This window comes from Pseudochaenichthys georgianus, chromosome 5, assembly GCF_902827115.2.
Source record: "Pseudochaenichthys georgianus chromosome 5, fPseGeo1.2, whole genome shotgun sequence".
Classification (NCBI taxonomy): Eukaryota; Metazoa; Chordata; class Actinopteri; order Perciformes; family Channichthyidae; genus Pseudochaenichthys; species Pseudochaenichthys georgianus.
In genome coordinates this window covers 18,364,850-18,379,961 of record NC_047507.1, presented here as the reverse complement: position 1 = coordinate 18,379,961, position 15,112 = coordinate 18,364,850, and the positions used below count along the sequence as shown (strand labels likewise).

The following is a 15,112-nucleotide window of genomic DNA, read 5'->3' as shown; positions in this document are numbered from 1 at the left end:
ATAGCATACTAAATAAAAATAGAATCTAATTCATTAAATATAATTACAGTACAATATTACAGTTGTTATTCAACTATTATTATCATGCTTCATTTACACATTTTAGCTACCTGATACTTCTGTCATGTTGAATATGACTAAAATACTAAAAATACTCCAGTAAGCAGTAAGTTGAAATATCCTTTCTCTGAATAATCACCAAAGACAGCTTTCATTTCATCAAGAGATTTGCCTCAGGGGGCTTCAAACGATGAACCAGATTTAGGGCTCAATGGAACTTACATATTCCATACATCATACTTAAAATTATGTTTATTTGTGACTTTATGTATATGCTGTGATACATGAAAAATTACCATTTTGAGTAGTTATGTAAACGTGTAAGGACCTCAACTACAAAACAAATTCATAATTAAAAAATCGAACTAGTTTTTAATTAAAAGTTATTTTGTCGTTAAATGTTTGAAAGTGACTCAGATATCGAATCGGCCACACCTGTAGTGTATCGACCAATAAACTCCAATCCATAGTCATTCTGAACTGTAATAAAGTTACTGTACATCAAGCCAATGCAACGTGCATATCCCCTCTATTGATATGTGAAGGGTGATTAATGTCACTGCCCACTTCATTGGAAGCCAATGAATCACAATGCAACCCTGCAATCTTGATAAGAGCCACAGAGAGAGAATCAATAAGTGCAAAGCAGGAAAAGTATGTCTTGAGAGTCTGGAAATACTGATGAAAATGGAGGCATTTTCTCTCACCCATCAATTTGGTTACTATGCAGCACAGTTCTCCAATCAGCAATGCAATAAAGAGTATGCTGATCTGAAAGTCATAAATACTTTATGCGACTGAGCTATTCTTTCAGTGGAGTGGACACATTCTGCTTGCTGCTGTCTACTTCGGTGGCACACACACACACACACACACACACACACACACACACACACACACACACACACACACACACACACACACACACACACACACACACACACACACACACACACACACACACACACACACGCACGCACGCACGCACGCACGCACGCACACACTGGGTTGTCACATAAAGTCGGATCGGCCGAGAGAAACTGTCAGCAGAAGCACAAGTATTATTAGCTTTGACCTTTCGTGGTAAAAATGTTCAGGTACAACACAAATGTGTTCTGCCGGTGTTTGGCTGACTGCCAATACCCAATCTCCTAGTTTATTATAATATCTTTGTAATACTTCTATAGATTAATGCGAAAAGGGAAGGAAAAGTTAATATGTGAGGTTAATACAGGCCACTTGGATTATGGTCAGGGCTGCAACAAAAGATACTTTTTGTTGCCGATTAATGTGGAAGTTATTTTCTAGATAAAACATTTCATCTAAAATAGTGAAAACATTCCAAAGAAATGTCCCAGATCTCATGAAATGTTCTTCAAAGTATGTGTTTCATTCTCAAAACCCAAAGATAATTAGAATAGTCAAATCCTCACCTTTAATTGAAATAGCTGATCAATTATCAAAATAATGACAAATGATTGTCTGTCAATCATCAACAGAGTCATTGTTCCATATAATTAGAGCTCCTAGGAAAATGCAATACAACCTATCAATGATCTACTCAGCATTAACAGCATATAGTCTGATTGCTTTTGGGGGGTTTACACAGCAAAGCTGTCGGTATACTGTACCAGAGTGTGTGTTCAAGAAAGAATTACCTCAGGTTCAGAAGTGGAAGTGCTAGCATCGCTCTAAAACATTTCAGTCAGTTTGGTTCAATTCTGCTTTTGTACCTTCACCTCGAAGCCCAGCAGCTCTTACACACAAACCATCTCAGCTCATACCTTAGCATGCTGCACAATCCATTTGTTTACAATGCTTTCTTGGTGTAGCCTTCCCTGCTGGTGAATTCATCATCACTTAGCAAACCTACAATTCAGCCTGAGCATGTATGCATATATATTTTCCTTTTATTTAAAATGTTTAACCTAAAAGGACTCCTGCTGAGAAAACTGTAGCCCTATTTCTCGCCGTCCAGGGAGTCCCTCCTCAGCTGCTTTTCTTTAAAAAAGTGTTTTCATTATCCAAAGTAAAGGTTTAAGAATAGAGAGTGCCGTATACTTTGCAGATATTAAGCCCCTTCGGGCTTTTATTTTATTGGGCTTTATAAATACAATGTACCTGACTTGTTTGGAATTAATAGGAAACATGTTCACTATTTTAAAACGGACAAGAAACCAAGGACAGGTATATAGACTTCAGCCTCGGAGAGTCTCCACAGACTGAACTGATTTGCATACTGGTGTTATTATTAACATGTCTTGCCTCAAGCTGTTCCTGGAACACCTTGCTCTATGAAAACATGACAGGGATGGTCCACTGTTTGTCTTTAATCTCACATCTACAGAAGCTATATTGCAAAGATGAATACACCCGAAACCTTAAAGCAGAAGCACGAGTATTGATCTCTGATGTTGTTGACGTGCTGTTAAGTGCATCTTTTACATTTGGACATTAAGTGGTATATCATCCTGAGATCCACTCTTCTGCAGATATAGTAAATTGGATCAAGTAGGAGTGGAGGTTTTGGTGAAATGATTTGTGAGGCTTTCCGTTTTTGTTTTATAGGCAGTGATGGAGAGGTCATGTCCTTGAAAACCTGCAGTGTTTGACATTATTATATGTGTTTACTTGTTTATATGCACCTTTGTAAATCGTTCCTATAGGCTGGAGGTTAACTTTGGCTTTGCTTATGTTACATGGTACGCATGTTCTAAACATTACTTAAGGGAGGGGGCTGGATGGTGAGATGGACACGCAGATGGTGTTGAGATTGCCTCAAAGGCATGATACAGTATGTAGTACTTTTCCATCTCACTCCTACACCAAAGTCTGTTACTCGCAATGTGCGGCTGAATGCATGCAAACACGTTAGCAGGTCCTTGTTTGATACACATCAACTGTAGACTGGAAGCATTTGTCAGGAGGAGAATGTCAGTCTATTGATGGTTAGGTCAGTGACTCAGGCACGATGTGTGAGATGTATTCAAGGACATCTACCGAGGGAGGAATCGAAAGGAAAAGAAAGAGGATAGATGGAGAAAACATCATAACATGTGCAACATGATGCATGAATTAATAATTGTTTTATATTTTAGTAGGTTGAATATTATCTTACCCATAAACTAAAGCTGAGCCTAATCTGACTGTGACTTTACGTTTTTGATTATGAACCACATTTTGGGACAAACTCAAAATGTAACCGGATGATTACGCTCGATGAAAAATCGGAATTTTGCGAAAGTTCTGAGGGGGACGTGAATGCCTGTGCCAGATTCAATGTCAATCCATGCAATAGATGTGGAGACTAAACAAACACAAACATGGACCTCATGGTGGCTCTAAAGAAATAAAAACGAGGGGATGATCAAAGCCAATAGGATTCCTCCTCTGGGGGCGGTGCATGTTGTGCCAATCTATGGATCAATTGCAGCTCAGTGTGATGCAGTCATGTTGGTGGATTGCTCTTGTCAGGTTAGGAAGGGGGAATATCTTAGTAAAAGTATTCCGGTATCTGTGGGTTTCATTCATGAGCGATGGAAAAAAAGGATACTAAGATTAGCTTGTAACCATTGTTTAAGGGCACTGGCTGCAGCACTGTAGGCTTGGGATCACACTGTAAGTAGTAATAATAGATTTGTAATTGAGATGCAGCTCCTTTACTGTGACAGGAGACAGTTAATGATGTTTGCGGCACTTGGTCAGGGCATAATTGTGTGAAAAAGAATCAGAGGAACATTTGGAAAGCTACAGGGAATAGATGTCCTAACGTGGCCTGGGAGTGCTTAGTGTTCCCCAGGAGTTTGGAGAAGCATCCTGGGAAAAGGATGTTTTTGCTGCTCTGCTTGCACAGAATCGGTTGGTCAAAAATAGATACAAAAATATTTTGTTTCAGCTGTAAATTAAATAAACTATTGTCTGCTTGTTTTAATACATTTCCGTATGGCTTTAACACGGACATGTCCTCTGTTTGCCCTTGCTCCCACAGATAACCGAGCAGCAGCTTCGGCAGACCAAGGACCGTTTCCAGGCCTTCCTCAACGGAGACACACAGATTGTGGCTGATGAGGCATTCATCAACGCTGTGCAGAGCTACAATGAGGTACCAACACACAACAGCCCTAGCATTACTTTCACATCGAAAAAACTATTTGTTTTCCAAACGCAGGGATTTGATGCCTTGAAATGAAGGCCTAATTTTTTAAATGTAAAAATCCAGCTGACTTTTTATTATCTTTTCTACATTTGAAACAATCTTTGACATATGTGATGAACAATATGTGTTATTGTATGTGCGTCACATCCTCTGGATTGCTTTAGCAGCAAATTTAAAACCAGAAATGACCAGCTTTCAGTCTAAATGTGTCGAAAAAGCACAGTCCTCCTGTTATTTCTTGTCAAAATGCTTGCATTCAGACGGCTGAGTGGTAAAATGGTGGCTGAAGCTTTTCAGCGCACAGATTATGAGTCAGAGCATGTGGCTTACCATTCATCCAGTACAAAAGGCATTACAGATCGTGGGAAATGTTAAAGACCAAATCCATAAAAGGAAAAACAAGCATTAGCCATTATGAAAAAATAAATTATGTGGTGGGAACCATCAGAACACATAGACTGCCATGGAGGTTAATTACAGGACGACCTGTGGGTGACAGCTTTTTTTAAATATATTTTATTTATATATATATATTTATATTTAAGGTTAATGGGAAAGAGACTATATTGTATAGCTTAATACCAGCAATTATTATGGGTTAAAGCTTGAAAAGGTTCCAAATTAGAATTGCAATCCCTTGTTGTTTAAAGATGATTTTTTACTCGGCTTTTGGAAAGCATAATAGTGTAAATACAGTATAAGTATTAGTTTTTTCGCTCTGGTTATTTGTGGCCGTAAGCTGTTTTTTTTACTTTATTTATTTTAATTAACTCATCATCTTTAAGTGGCATCGTTATCGTACTGTAGCAGCCAGGGATACTAATTACTTACACGATGAGGATCACAGGTTGCTTTGTGTTCTGTCTATGGCAAATATATGCTCCCTAATGCTCTGGTCTGCAAAACTAGAAACCATCATCATATTTATATCACCCTTCAAACCTTTATTATACCCTATACACCAAATGACAAGCGTAATGTATAACTCTACTGTAATCTTTCAGTACAGTTGTTGCTGTTTTTCACCATAAAGGATTCTGAGAACAAAATGTGACTGTCAAGAGTGACAAAGCAGTCAGCTCTGTTGGTTACTTCGCTTGATGCTGTGACAATATAGCCTCGCCTGTCTCTGTCCCTGTTAGGCTGTCATGAGCAGGAGACAGAGTGTAGCTTTGGCCGTGTTGAGTCACAGCTTTACATACATGCCAAATGTAATAGGAACAGTTTCCTTTGGCCGATGAAGACAGACATTTTGTGTTTGAGACAGAAACAAATGTGCCAGGAAAGCTATGCCATGTACTCTACTACAAAGGAGTGTTGGATGTCTTGCAAATGATAATAAATCATTTGAAATAAAAACACTTCTGTTTATCTCTTACAAAACCGCATTTAATGACATCTGGTCTCTCACGATGTAGGTGTTCTTAAAGAGTGACCGTGTGGCTAAGATGGTCCAGAGCGGCGGCTTCTCGGCCAATGATTTCAGGGAAGTGTTCAAGAGGCACATTGAGAAGCGCGTACGCAGCCTTCCAGAGATCGACGGTCTGAGCAAGGAGACGGTGCTCAGCTCCTGGATGGCCAAGTTCGACACCATCTACCGCGGTGACGAGGATCCACGCAAGGCGCAGCAACGCATGACTGCCAGCGCGGCCTCTGAGCTGATCCTCAGCAAGGACCAGCTGTACGAGATGTTCCAGAATATCCTCTGCATCAAAAAGTTTGAGCACCAGCTGCTCTATCAAGCCTGTCAGGTAAGACCTCAAGCCCACAGGTGACACGTCCCAAGTTTTCACACTCATATCAGAGTGCTGGTTCAGAAGTTTTTTTTAAATATGGTGGTTGGTGAAAGGAGGAAACATTATCATCATTATTTGCAAAGTAAATACAATGGTTCTTAGCTGAAAATGACAGTACACCTCATATATTCTCTTGCAAATATCTATCTCAAAACAGCCTCCTCCTCTCTGTCACAAATGAGACAGTAATGGTTTAGTTCAGGTAGTAAGTGGATGGGTTACGAGCTAAAATGATTTGTCGATGAATCACTTAATTGTTCGACAGATCATTATTCTTTATAACAATTTTGATAGTGAATTAGTCAGTTAACAATTAAAGCAAACATTTTCATAAATGTCTAGCTCAAGCTATTGGAGGAAAAGGTGTGTTTCTTTTTTTCTCTTTTTTATATAATAGCAATTTGAATATCTATAAGTCTTGGGCTGCTTGTCAGAAAAGACATGAGCTCCCAAGACCAATCTTTGAGTTGGACAACAAATGCACCAGGTTATTGTGAAAATGTATCTTTCTAAAATAATCCCCAATATGAAAAACACAATATTTGGTCTATATGAATAAAACAACTGTGTGATGTCAGGATAATTGACATATAATCACCAGATAAGAAAAATATGTCAAAGTAATCGATGGAATTTGAGATTTAAAGGTGGGGTAGGTAATTTTGGAGAAACCAGCTCGAGTGCGCTAGAATTTGAAAATACACAGCCAGAACAAATCTGCCACTTCCTTACAGAGCCCCTCCTCCAACACACACGAACGCGCACATGACCAATGAGGGCACGAGATACGTTTGTGCACAGATGGAAGGCTGACAGGCAGGTAGGCCATCCAGTTACTTTAGCCGGGCCGGCTCAGATGATTGGTCGTGCTTTTTACAGCGCCACGGCTTCCACAGATGACATTTCTTTATGGATTTTTTGTCAAAGCACTTAAGATATTCATTGCTATCTGGATGTTAAGAGCATTCCATGGAATATAACAAAAAGTGTATCTCGAGCCGGTTTCTCAAACTTACTTACCCCACCTTTAACCAAAATGCTTTTCAATAATCATCCTTTTCTTATTTAGTTTAATGACAAGATTTCTGGAAAAAAAAATGGTATTGATTCTGGATGCATGTTTATTTATTGGTTTTTGCCGTGCACATCATGTTGTTGTGTCGCTGAATAGGCATTGCTTAATAGTTAGATGTAGCTTGTGATACCAGAAGCCAGCAATACTTCATTGTGGTGGAGATATGTTGAGATTGCAGGTGGATAATAGTGGCCACTGGGGGCTTGTGCCAGACATAACTCTCCTTCCCTGGCTGTCTTTACAGCTCTCTATGGGAATGCTGAAAGCAGCACCGATGTATTCTTTCTACAGAAGCTTGATTACAAATCTCAACACGCAGGCTTTGGAGGAGGACGCTGACACATTTACATCTGCTCATAATTTAATGCATAAAAAGACATAGCTCTCCATTTCATTAAGATCTAATGGACCCACCTCTTGGAAGCCAGTGAGTTTGAAAATGCTGAATATCTTTGGAACGGGTGTCACCCCTCTTCAACAGTTGCAAGTGTATTGGTACAGATGGCATGAGGTGCTGTTAAACACATTAGATTGTTGTATTCTTCAAATGTCTCTGGGAAAGATCAATAGGGTCTCTGCAGAGTGTTCATTTGTTAGATGCTTCTAAAGCTGAGGTGCAATACATCGCCATAGCTTCCAAATCCACTGTGCATTTTTCTTCCCAAGCCTTTGAAGATGCTTAACCTAGTTTTTCTTAATGTGCTGCCAGCAGAGCTGTACGATCTGGTCTGAAATCTGCATGCAGAACATAATACCATTTCCCTGAACAGATCCCACTCTGAACAATACTGAGCTACTGGAGAACATTCAACGATTCACAAACATAAAAGCGTATGCTACAGAAATGCATGTGTGCAGCTTCGTACTGCCATGAAATACTGCTATGTGACAGTTATGGGTAGGTAGAAATGGCACATTATGCAGGACATTGATGTGCAAAGGGAGAGATTGGTTTTAAATGGATCATAAGTGTACCTGCATCAAGCAAAGAGTATCTCATTAGCAAAACATCAATTTAAAATATCTGTTTTAGTCCAGCTGCTTTCCCTTTTTGGAATGTTTTGCCATTCATTTGCTCTTATCATGAATACATCTGACTGTACTGATGTTGACTTTGAGCATCTTGTCAGTAAGTCCCAGCAGCCTTTTATTGCACTCTAAAATATGATGTCACCAAAAACGATATGCAGCAATCTAGTCAGCATGGGCTCCGGCTGCTGGGAGTTGATGAAAGGTTTTCAAGGATTGGCTGGGATTCAGAGGCCATCATTTTTAACTGTTATTGCTGGGGATTTACGTTTCATGCAGTTACAGCCAAATATTAGAAAGGAAGCACTGGTCTATTTCTGTGTCATGCTACAGCATGAACAGCCTCTGGAAATGACTAACAGACTCATCAGACTGGTATGGCTGCACCAGCCTGCTCTGAGCATGCTCACTGTCTGATGGCTGCAGCAATGTAGCTGTGGCAACACCAAGCATAACCAGGCTCTGTAGCAAAACAGTTGGGTAAACCATAATTGATACATTATTTATAGAACTTAGTGCCCACTTTTAATGTTGCTTATACTTTTCTTAACATTTAAATATAACTGTTATTTATCTCTCAGATCCTCCAACCAAAATACTGCACAGTTTGACCAGTGCAAAACAGATACTGCGTGACATTAAACAGGTTGTGTCAAATGTCAATATGTTTACTGTCGTATTAGGTAACTATTATATGGACTACAACTATAGTCTTCTCTCAATTACGCATTATTTTCTCTTGGCCAAAAGGGGGCAGAAGTACTCCATAAACAAGATAACGTTTAAAAAAACAGCGGCCAGCTTGCTCGACGAGTTTGCGTAATTCCCTAATCATTCCGAGAAGACAAGGAGCAACATTAACATTTATTTAAAGTCAAACGCATGGCTATCTGAAGAATGTAAGTCCGATATTAACTATTCTTTAACCTCTGCTTTGGTCTCCAGCAACTGCGAGAAAAACACTTTCGTAACGTTATCTGCATACGTAATTCGGTTAGACAGCGTACTCTACGCAAGCCTTTGGGAAAACAATACACGCTAGAGTTTTTTACCTGGGGTCCACCATCGCATAGCATATTCGACTGTATTTTGAGTTCTCACAGATGTTTACTGTCTGCTCTGCACTAGCCTACATTGTTTGCCCGGGGCAAAATGGGTGAAGCCGACGTTCAAATCAAACATTTCAATTCCACTCCGTGCGCCGCCCGCGCTTCACCCTTCGCCGGAAATGCTGTAGGCCTACTCTATCTATTCCTGGGCAGGCGCACTGCATGTGGATCACTAAACTAACGCTACTTTAACTAAGGCCTGCTGCAGAAAAACGGATTAAAATAAGTCACGTTTTATTTTCTCTCAAAGATTTGCAAATGTTTCCTTATAACGCAACGTGTTGAGTTCACTGCTCCAGTTCCGGTTTCCTGATGTTTGGAGAATGAATGTACTTGTTTGGTTGATAAGAGGGGTTCAGTGTCAACCATGCAGTAGGCCTAAGTAAAAACAAAACAATTACCATAAGAAGCTAAGAAGCTTTGCAGGACTGCACTTGTGCAGTTATTTTGCATTATGACTATGAGCTAGCATTAACTTTTCATATTCAGTCCAGTGTGTGTTCATATCAATTTGTTATAGAAAATGCAAATGTCAGAAGGGAAGTTGCCAAATATAGCAGTCCATAACTCAAATATACCCAAGTTATTATGGATAACAAAGAACAAACATCTCATTCTTAAAAAAACATGTGAATGTTTGATGTTGTTGCTTACAAAATAACAGAAACAATTATTATCAACTAGTTGATTTATGTTCTGTCTATTCATATTGATTAATCTGCTTATCTGTGTCTGCTGAACTTAAGTTTATTGGTGTTTTAATCATTGATATTTATTCACACCAGTGGATTTACAATTTTTCACTAATCTCAAATGGATGATTCAATTATAAAGCCTTGGAGAAAAAGCAAGGCAAAAGCACATGAAAATACCCCACATATGACTCTGAGCTATAAATCATGCCCTCCCTCCAACTAACAGACTTTTCTTCTTTAAATGTCTCGTCAGCAACAGTTATTTGGGAATTGAGTCCTGAGCTCTGCCTGGTTTAGCCGGTAGCTGATATAATTGCGTAATGGAACCCCTTCACTGCACACAGGATTGGGAGAGTTTGCCTGCCAGCCACCTCTAGGCTGTAAATCAGTGGTGCTGAAACGCAGGGTGGCTTGATGCACCCACATGGACTTGGTTTGAAAGACAATGATTTCTGTAAGGTAAAATGAAAAGATTTACCCTTTGTATTTGTCATAGTTTGTCTTAAACAAATCACTATTCTTCAAGCTGGTGAGAGTTAATAAATAAAACTGTAAGACCGAAACAATGTTCTGTAGCTGGAGGGAACTGTAGTGTAGCGTAGTGATTTTTCCCTATGAGTGACACCTTCACATTACACCTGCTAATCTAATTGATCAATATCAAAGGACCAAATAAACCAAATCTCTCCACTAGACTGAAGACATTTTCTCTGAGTAGATTAAGATGTTAGATGCCACGTTGGAAAATTATTTACAATATCCACTCATTAGCACATTTCCTAATTAGCATGTCTTCCAGGTCGCAATACAAGAAAAGCGTTCTTTCCCACTGCACACTTTTTCACACACAGACACATAGTCACACACAGCAAGTCTAAATATAGACCAGCTGCTTCAACTCCTCCACGTCCCATCCAGCTCCAATGTAGCCCTGTCCGCCCAGCCTTTGTTCTCTACAAGAAACCGCCCCTGGCTGGTTGTGCTATCTGCTGCTAATATCCCAGCATCCACCTGGGGTTCTGTCATCAGCTGGGCTGTTAACTACCCGCCTGCTTCTGCTCGGTCACCTTTGAACTTCTGTCAGTTTGGCTAACACTGAGGCGTTGTCACCTTTATTTAGCTGCCGTGCTGCTGTCAGCTTCAGTAACGTAGAGAGAAACTTACCTTTTAGCCAGCCTCATTTTATATGGGGTTGCCTGTCCACCTATATCGAGCCTGTGGGCCATTGACAACAGTGACCTTTCAGTAGTTGTAGGCTTGATAAGATTGGGGTGCTGAGGGGCTCAGTAGGGGGTGGCTTTTGGTTCACACAGACACTGACCTCTAGCTCTACTTCCTCCCACTGCCAAGGCTGTCTTTGCCTTTCACTGCTGTAAAGAGAGATGGGACTAACAGAAGAAACTGGCCCCATCCCCCCTTCGCATTACATGCTTCAGAGTGACTCCTCTCATGTTAGTCATTTTGCCGACAAGCTCGACTCAACCCATAGTCACAATGACCAATATGATCTGCTGCTGCCGTACTCAGTATGCAGGTTTTGCAGTGTGTAAAATTGCCTGGACATATGGATTTAGGCCCGTTGTGGGATGGTGAGGCACAAAGATGAGACAATAAAAATGCAGTGTCAAACACAGACAAGCCAAGCTGCTGTATTTCCAGCCATGGCAGTGGCAGTTCTTTTGGGATTGCGCAAGTCAGATGTCGCTGGCACCGCAGTTCGAATAGTGCCCAGAGCTGTTGAGTGTTTTGACAGGCTGCACAGATCGCCAGCAGCAGGGGGGAAAGGTTATGCGCAGGAAGGCAATCTTTACCAGTCACAGTAATGAATGCGGGTGAATCTGGTTTCTGCTGTTTGGACATGGCAATGCAAAGGGGAAACCTCTTGCGTGTGAGACTTCCTACAGCAGGGTGCTTACCACTGTTTAAGTGTCCCTGTGTGGCAGAACAGTACTGAGCACTACTGTGTTGCAAGTGCAGACATTCTGCTGCAGCTGGTGGCAAGTCTGATTATGTGCTCTACTAAACAGGAACTCTGGGTTATGTAGCAGGGTGGCTGTTTAGTGGCTAGCACTGGTAACTACTAGACTTGACGGTTTACACTGACTGTCCTCTAGTTAAGAGGCCATCTGGGTGACATCATTTCATAATGTACACTTCAGTGAGCAAAATCAATTACAGACATATGTAAGGCAGGACAAATCCATACCAGCATCTAGATTTACAAAAGCTAAGCATTCTGCATGAAGAAAATGCTCTACCACGTGCATGACCTAGATGCCCATAGTACTGTTTTGAAGTGTGTTTTCCCCACTCTGTGTTGTTATTTATTTTTATCATCCATGTTTTGTGTGTTAGTTGATCTCAGTCGTTGCTGTGCTTTTAACGGCTCCACCATGACTTCGGCTCATTCCCTCTTAAAAGGATTGCAGGGCGGGGCAGATAATCAATATAGCAAAGCCTGAAAGACACGGCCTGTTAACGTAATAATAGTGGGTGAAATATCATAAGGCACCACGAGGTGAGCTCTGGCATGCGTGCAGAAGGAGACTAGAAGAGTTTAAGGCATTGTATCACAAAGATCAGGGATACCGTTAGAGTGGAGAAACCATACAGCTGTGCAGGGATGACTCTCTCTCACATTATGCTCATTCTTAGAAGTCTTTTGGCTATCTCTCCTTCATTGGGGTAATATCTCATATTGTTTCTTTGTAAAAGTTGATCTCTTATTTGACTTGCACAGTACTATTAATACTAAATGTACAAAACTAAAATGTTTCAGGTAGTTGTTTTGCCAAAAAACAATGGTAACTCTTTGTGTGAAGACAGACATTTATAAAAAAAATATATACAATTTCTCCTGAAAATGTAACATTTACCCGTTGCATTGAAGTCAACAGTGTGTTTTGCTCACATTGAAACTCTCCCTGGTTCCGCTCCTTGCTGTAAGGGAAACTTCTGCAGCAATGGAGAGTCAGGACTCAGAGAGACACGAGGAGAGTTGGAGCTTTGATGTCAAACACTGATAGTTTAATGCAAGTATCGGCCGGAGAAATTCACATCACAAGTCACACAGCAGCCAGAGGTTCTGACTGCACAGGTGGGTTGCCACATCAATTCTGACCAGCCTCTCTCTCGAATAGACCTTTTAACCAGTGTACAGAGAGTTAATCCACATATTGCGGGATGGTGCGTAAACACCTAGGAACACTGGAGATATCCCCAAAATTCTGGAGATACTCAATCACTTGCCTGACTCTGAGGCTCTGTGACCGAGAGTTGACCGGTCATAAAACTGAGAATGAGTGCATATGACTGCATTAGCACATTCCTTACGGGAGATAACAGACTCAGGGTTGGTGATAAACGTCAACAGGCAGAAAGGTTAAATATCTAGAAGTAAAGACAAAATGAATCCCGAACACTTGCTGTTTGGATTTTTTTCTGATTAAGAAAAGTTATTGAATTGAAGCAGATATGAACTCATAAATAATAAAAAGTGGATGACTTTTCTTAGTAAAATTGTCAAACAAATGAAGGCTCTTTTGCTCAAGCTGCCATATTTCTACTGCACATTTTCAGTTGTTCATGCGTCCACTATGAAAAACCCAACTGGAATATATCCTTTTGAAAACTAAAGCAATATATTTTTTCCCCCACTGTTAAAATACATTTTGTGTGTAAACTTCATGGATTTTGCAATGTATTATCACCCGAGTGAGAGCACATTTTCCTTTTTCACTCAAAACTTTCACAACAACCCTGTGTGGAAAGGTTTGTGACTCCCAAGGTACAACTGTGCTGGAGATACTCTGTCTCAATTAGGCTCCCGTCCTGGAAATGGTGGTGACTAGTGAGTCACAACATCACATTTGACAAGAATGAGCCATTTTGGCTGAGAGAATAACTGGAGACGTGAAGCAGATATAAGCAGAGAGCAGGAGAGAGATATCAACCCTCTCTTTCATTTCCTTGTGTCAGCTAATATAAAACTCTCGTTCATTATTGATGTGAGAGAGCTGTAAATTTCTCTGCATTTCATTACTCCAGGGCAAAAACTAGGCTAACAGATGTCAGACATCTTCGCCCAGTTATTGTCCAATGAAGGCCGTTTTTCAAACATTTCCAAGAAATTACATTACCACTGGTTTTGTCTCATATCGTGCCAACACAGTGTGGAATGACTCATTCAAGTCAAAGCTCTTCCTTAGCCCTAAGAACACATTTAATTTGTATAAATTATTTCGCTGCCCCTCTCTCAGCTCGACCTTTTCAGAAGGTTAACATTTCTTCTTCTGATTGAAATCAAGATGGAAATGAAACATTTCCAAACACTTTTTTTAAATACCTCTCTGCAAACAGTGTTCCATTCAGGGTCTCGATGGTGATCGAGCATGGTTCCTATGAGTGATTGATGAATTACCTTTTGCTCTATTCATGTGTGCTGCCACACCATGCTGCTATGATTGCAGCCCACTATACCTTTATTCATCTATACCGAATAAAAGGATCACCTTTAGATGTAATGGTCACATGTTAGCTTATATATACAGGTAATTCAAATGCTTTAGTTCACAGGAAGTATTAATGGGGAACTTTATGGATTGTACACTTAAAGTTATGTTTAAAGGAGAGAGACTACTTCACATTTATAAAGCTATGTGCGGCTCCAGAGTGAGCCAAGCTAAGTCTGATCATGTGCCTCATATGATGTCCATTGAGGCGACATCAATTGAGGCTATCGGTGTGAAGTTAGAATAAATGAGCTTTTAAAACCTCTGAACCCGGCTCCTTTTCTCTGCCCAAGGTAATTGGTTGGCTATTGTCACTTGATTGCACAACATCCTGAAAACATTGCGCTACAGAGGCTCCAGCTGTCGGTAACTTCACAGTTGGGATCTTGATTCAATATGTATGCAACACATTTCTTTGTGTCCACCACTCACTTTTTTAACATCAAAGCAGAAACCTATGATTCCACGTATGTCCACAACAAACATGAGTTGACAAATGTTGTGATACTTGGTAATGGTAACTAGTCCACACAATGTGCATCGTTCCATTATTTAGGTTAATGCTATACAGGCTCATTTGTGTGCAGGTCACAAGAGGCAGTTATCTCAGCATCCACTGAGTGAATTATCAGGAAATCATTTAATTTTATAATTAAATTGCATTAATAAAATACATACTCA

General features: G+C 40.3%; 1 protein-coding gene across 7 annotated transcripts in view; it reads left to right on the top strand.

Moving 5' to 3' along the window:
- The window catches only part of cadpsb (Ca2+-dependent activator protein for secretion b), a 59,944-nt gene that overhangs the window by 9,358 nt on the left and 35,474 nt on the right, over positions 1 to 15,112 (top strand). For all 7 annotated transcript variants that reach the window (XM_034082799.2, XM_071203123.1, XM_071203122.1 and 4 more), the window contains exons 2-3: positions 4,049 to 4,162; positions 5,635 to 5,967. In XM_034082799.2, the coding sequence (XP_033938690.1) occupies positions 4,049 to 4,162; positions 5,635 to 5,967 (447 nt within the window). The remainder of the gene's footprint in view (positions 1 to 4,048; positions 4,163 to 5,634; positions 5,968 to 15,112) is intronic.